This window comes from Atta cephalotes (genome assembly GCF_000143395.1).
Source record: "Atta cephalotes unplaced genomic scaffold scaffold00005, whole genome shotgun sequence".
Classification (NCBI taxonomy): Eukaryota; Metazoa; Arthropoda; class Insecta; order Hymenoptera; family Formicidae; genus Atta; species Atta cephalotes.
The window spans coordinates 8,595,798-8,600,193 of NW_012130069.1; the positions used below are offsets into that span (position 1 = coordinate 8,595,798).

A 4,396-nucleotide genomic window follows, 5' to 3' on the forward strand; every position below is an offset into this window, starting at 1 on the left:
TTTTTTTTTTATGCACTCTATTCATTTTTCATTACTTATTTTGCTTTCACAATAGAGATAAATCCATCAAATGAAGAAAAATTAGAATAATAAAGGAAAGTCAATTCATAACAAAATTTTTGATAATATAAAATATATTGTAAGATATATCACATCAATCAAGACTTTTTCTCGAATTAATATAAATCTATTGATTAATATCTATTATAAAGTAATAAAATATTATTGAAGAATACAACACATACAACACTAGAGATATAAAGTAACTTAAAATTTTCATTTTTGAAGACTGAACATAGAACACTGCGTCATATTTCGCACATCAGTTATATTGAAGATATTCAATTCTCACTCTTGCGAAGTTTTCCATTTTATTTTTGATTTTAACTCTGTAGCGCACCAAGATAAAACGCGCTTGTTGCATTTTTAAAGCAATTAATTAAGAATATTGTGATTTCATACCTGGAGACGTTAGATGTAAAGAATCATAATTATATCTATCTACGATATATTTTTTCTTTCAGATATTTGTGTTTTATTTTTACGAATTTTTCAACATGATAATGTAATCTTTAGATTACAGATTGTTTTCGTAGTAACTTCTCTGTTTAAATATTTTTGTGATCGTTGTGATCTTATTGCTAATCTTTTACTATTCTTTTCTTTTTCTATTTTTTGCAGAGCAAGTCAGTCACAAATGCAGCTTACGAGGCTCTTTGGATGCGAAATCCAGCTAAAGTCGAATTTTATTAATTTTAATATTTTATTGATTTCCAATTGATAATCGAGAAATTTTATAATATGTCTTTGGAAATTTTTGTAAGTGTAAGATTAAAAAAATGCTTCTGAATGCCAAATGTTCTTTCTAATATAAAACAATATTGTGTTTCTCAGATTTTGAAATCTTATTATATATCGGTGTTATTTGCAATGTTTTGACTGATAAAAAGATATCAAGCCTACATACACATATTTGCATAATATTATGTACATATACTGTATCATTTTAAGTCATTAAGTGCTACGTGAACCTTTTTTTATATTTTACTTATTTGTCGTCTTTATATATATTTCACTTATTTATCTCTTATTTATAAACTTTAAGAACGAGATATAGGATATATATATGTTATAAATGTTCCCGTCATTTAAAAATATGTAAAATAACATTTTACCTTGTGTTTATCATTTGTATCACATACAAAGTTCTATTGAAATACTTATCCAAATTCCCTCGTCCTGGGTGAATGTGGATCAATGTACAACACATAATATATCAGTTTATGTATAGTAAAGTTATTGGCAATTTTAGATTCCCGATCCGAGATCACTTTAATTTATGTATATTATGCACATCCAAATTGAAATGACGTACGAAGTTCGTTTATTTTTTGCATATTGCATTTTTTTATGCACGTTTTATGCACTGATCAGTCGCGAAAATTCAGTACCATGTTTGGGAACTTATGTTCGCTATTTTATTCAAAAACTTCTTTTGCGAATGGTCACTTTGACGATTTTTGTTCTTGTAGCGTGTTGTAACTTTTTCCCTATTTTCTTGCATTTTTAAAGTAAATCATCCACAATAATAGCGATAGACGGTTTTCCCATTCGGGAAATGACAAAATAACAGTCTCGTCGATTCTTCGCCTGTCAAGACCTGCAATCATCGTTCGATCGTAGTAACTTTTTTCTGCATAACTAAGTATATGACGAAAAGACATTTAACATATGCGATTGGTTGGTGGTAGTTAAGGTTGCCGATCTTCTTGTTAATATCTTGAAACTTATTCTTCAAGTACGTATAGTGATCACAAAAGCCTCAATAAAAATTTACACCATTTGATTTAAATTTATCAATGAAGAGATAAAAAAACGTGGAATGTTTTGCGCGATGATACCGATTAGCACTGTCAGTCGATCAGTCGAAATTGGCCTTCATCTTACTGGAATATGGCCGAATTCTTCGATTTTTTTTAAACTACTTTGGACATTGGTGATGGGAATAGGATTAATCTTCCAGTATTATTATCTTCTGACACATTTCAGCACTAAGGAGCTACCGAATCTGATAGACGGTTTAAGTACTACTTTGCCGCATAGTCTCCTTTTCTTCAAACTGATCGTCCTGTGGGTCAATCATCGGTACGTGTTTCTAACAACATATAATAATTTTATATTAAATATTATATCTTAATGTCAGAATTTAATTCAGATTAAGAATTAATTAAGAAAAATTACAAAAATTAATGTTAAGTGTATTGATTGCCGAGCAAGATTATTTCAAAGTGCTTTATAATTAATTATTGTTTAATTTTGGTTCGCCTGAGAAGACATTATTTTATGCTACAAACATAATGTTATATTTTTCTACTGTATTGATAATACAGAGCAAAAATTCGAATTGCATTTGACAGTCATAAACTTGTGCTTTTGATGAAAAGAATTAGCTTGGCAATCGATTTTATGACTCTTTCATCATCGCAAACTGACGGAAGCATATTTTTTGCGATATATCGTAAATATAGATCGGTATTGTGATAGTTGCGAAGTGTTAAATTGCAGAATATTCAAAAATATCCTGATAGTGATGTCCAACGATTGGCACAAATATTCCAACATGTACGCCATGATCGACAAGGCAGTCCTCGCACATCGCTGCTCAAAATTGATCATCAGTGTTTATTCGATAGCAGTATTGCTTTACAGTACCGCTTCCATTCTTAACAAGCAGAATGATATTGATTGCCGAGAGTTATTAATAAAGATGGAATTGCCTTTCGGATTCTGCGAATCGCCGATCTATGAGATCGTAATGTTCGTGCAATTTATTCGCTTAATGGCGGTCGCCTCCGCCATAGGTATGCTCGATGCATTATTGGTTACATTGGTGAGTTACAATCGACGCTTATAATTATTTTTCTTGCGATTTAATAATACAATATTTTTCTATAATTTTTATAATACATGAGTAATTCTCTCTAATGATAAAAAATTATTTTATTAATGAGAATTTCATTATTAATAATTAATAAGAATTAATTCTTCTTATTTTCACTAAAAAAATAAAAACGCATATAAAAATATATCTCTATTGAAAGAAGATATGAAGTAAAGATTATGATAATAATTATTAGAAATTTTATAATTTGCACACGTGTGTGGATATATGTATAATACAATTTCCAAGGCAACTATTTTGAAAATTACCTTCATTTTTTTTCGATTGACGTTCTTTAATGAGAAAAAAATTCAAAAAGATAATAATTTTTAAAGATAAAAAAGTATTATTATGTTATATAAATAAATATAACAAGTTACCAATAATTAAATAAATCAAATTTAATGAATAAAATACACAATTTATGAATACAAAAAAAATATTCGGTCAAGATAATTCTTCATGCCTAATAATATTTTTTATGAGTTTATACAATTTCCAATTCAAGCAACTATATGCACCGATTATTTGTCGGTCTCGAAATATAGTTCTAAACCAAGCTGGAGTAATAATACAAATTAAATTGACAAGCAATTTAATTATCTTGTTAACTTGTTATATGAATTCATAAGAAATATTACTAGACACAAAGAAATGCTTTGATCAAATAGCGTTTTTTATTTATGTATGTTCCGTTTTATCCGTCGATTTTCATTTAAAATGTTTAATGTAAAATTAACAAAATATTAATTAAATCAAATAAACAAATTACAAAACAAGGAATTTTTAACTCATCGAAAGTTCATAAAGAAATCGAATTATATTCGTTATTTAAATCATCATTTATACGCGACACACGAATATAAGGAAAGCACTGCACTGGAGAAAAAAAATTAAAAAAAGTATATACAATATAAAAGTGTAGAAGTTAAACCGAATGGTATGGCACGAAATACAGGCGCAAGTGGTAACACATAAGACGTTCCGAACTGACAGATTCTCGATCCGCAGGGCTCAACCTTATCTCCTCTTCTATAAGTCTATCTCTATAAGTCGCGTCTCTGCAATTCATTCGCGTTTTCGATCTATGATCTATGCGCATGCGTATCATCGGCCCTTCACATTGGGTTCTGCGCTTAGGTGGGGTGGTTTCTCTTTGGGATTGTTTCCTTAGAGCAATGTTCTAAAGTCTTTACGTTCCTGTTCACAAGTTGGGTAAGATCTTTCGACGACGCTCTCTGATGCTTCATCGCGAGCTGGCTGGCATATCCATGTCTTATTTTGAAGACATTTCAATAACAAATTTAAAATAGTCAACTTAATTATTTATTCCTTTACAATTCCTTTTTAGATTGTGTACTATATACTATATATGTTTATATACTGTATATGTATATATATATATATATATATATATATATATATATATATACTATATATATATATATATATATA

At 28.8% G+C, this 4,396-nt stretch overlaps 1 protein-coding gene across 1 annotated transcript in view; it reads left to right on the top strand.

The window, feature by feature from the left end:
• Positions 1–1,882: 1,882 nt before the first annotated feature.
• Positions 1,883–4,396, top strand: part of LOC105626470 (odorant receptor 4-like) — a 7,233-nt gene continuing 4,719 nt past the window's right edge. Inside the window, exons 1-2 of the mRNA XM_012207772.1 lie at positions 1,883–2,145; positions 2,566–2,890. Coding sequence (XP_012063162.1) covers positions 1,883–2,145; positions 2,566–2,890 — 588 coding nt within the window. The remainder of the gene's footprint in view (positions 2,146–2,565; positions 2,891–4,396) is intronic.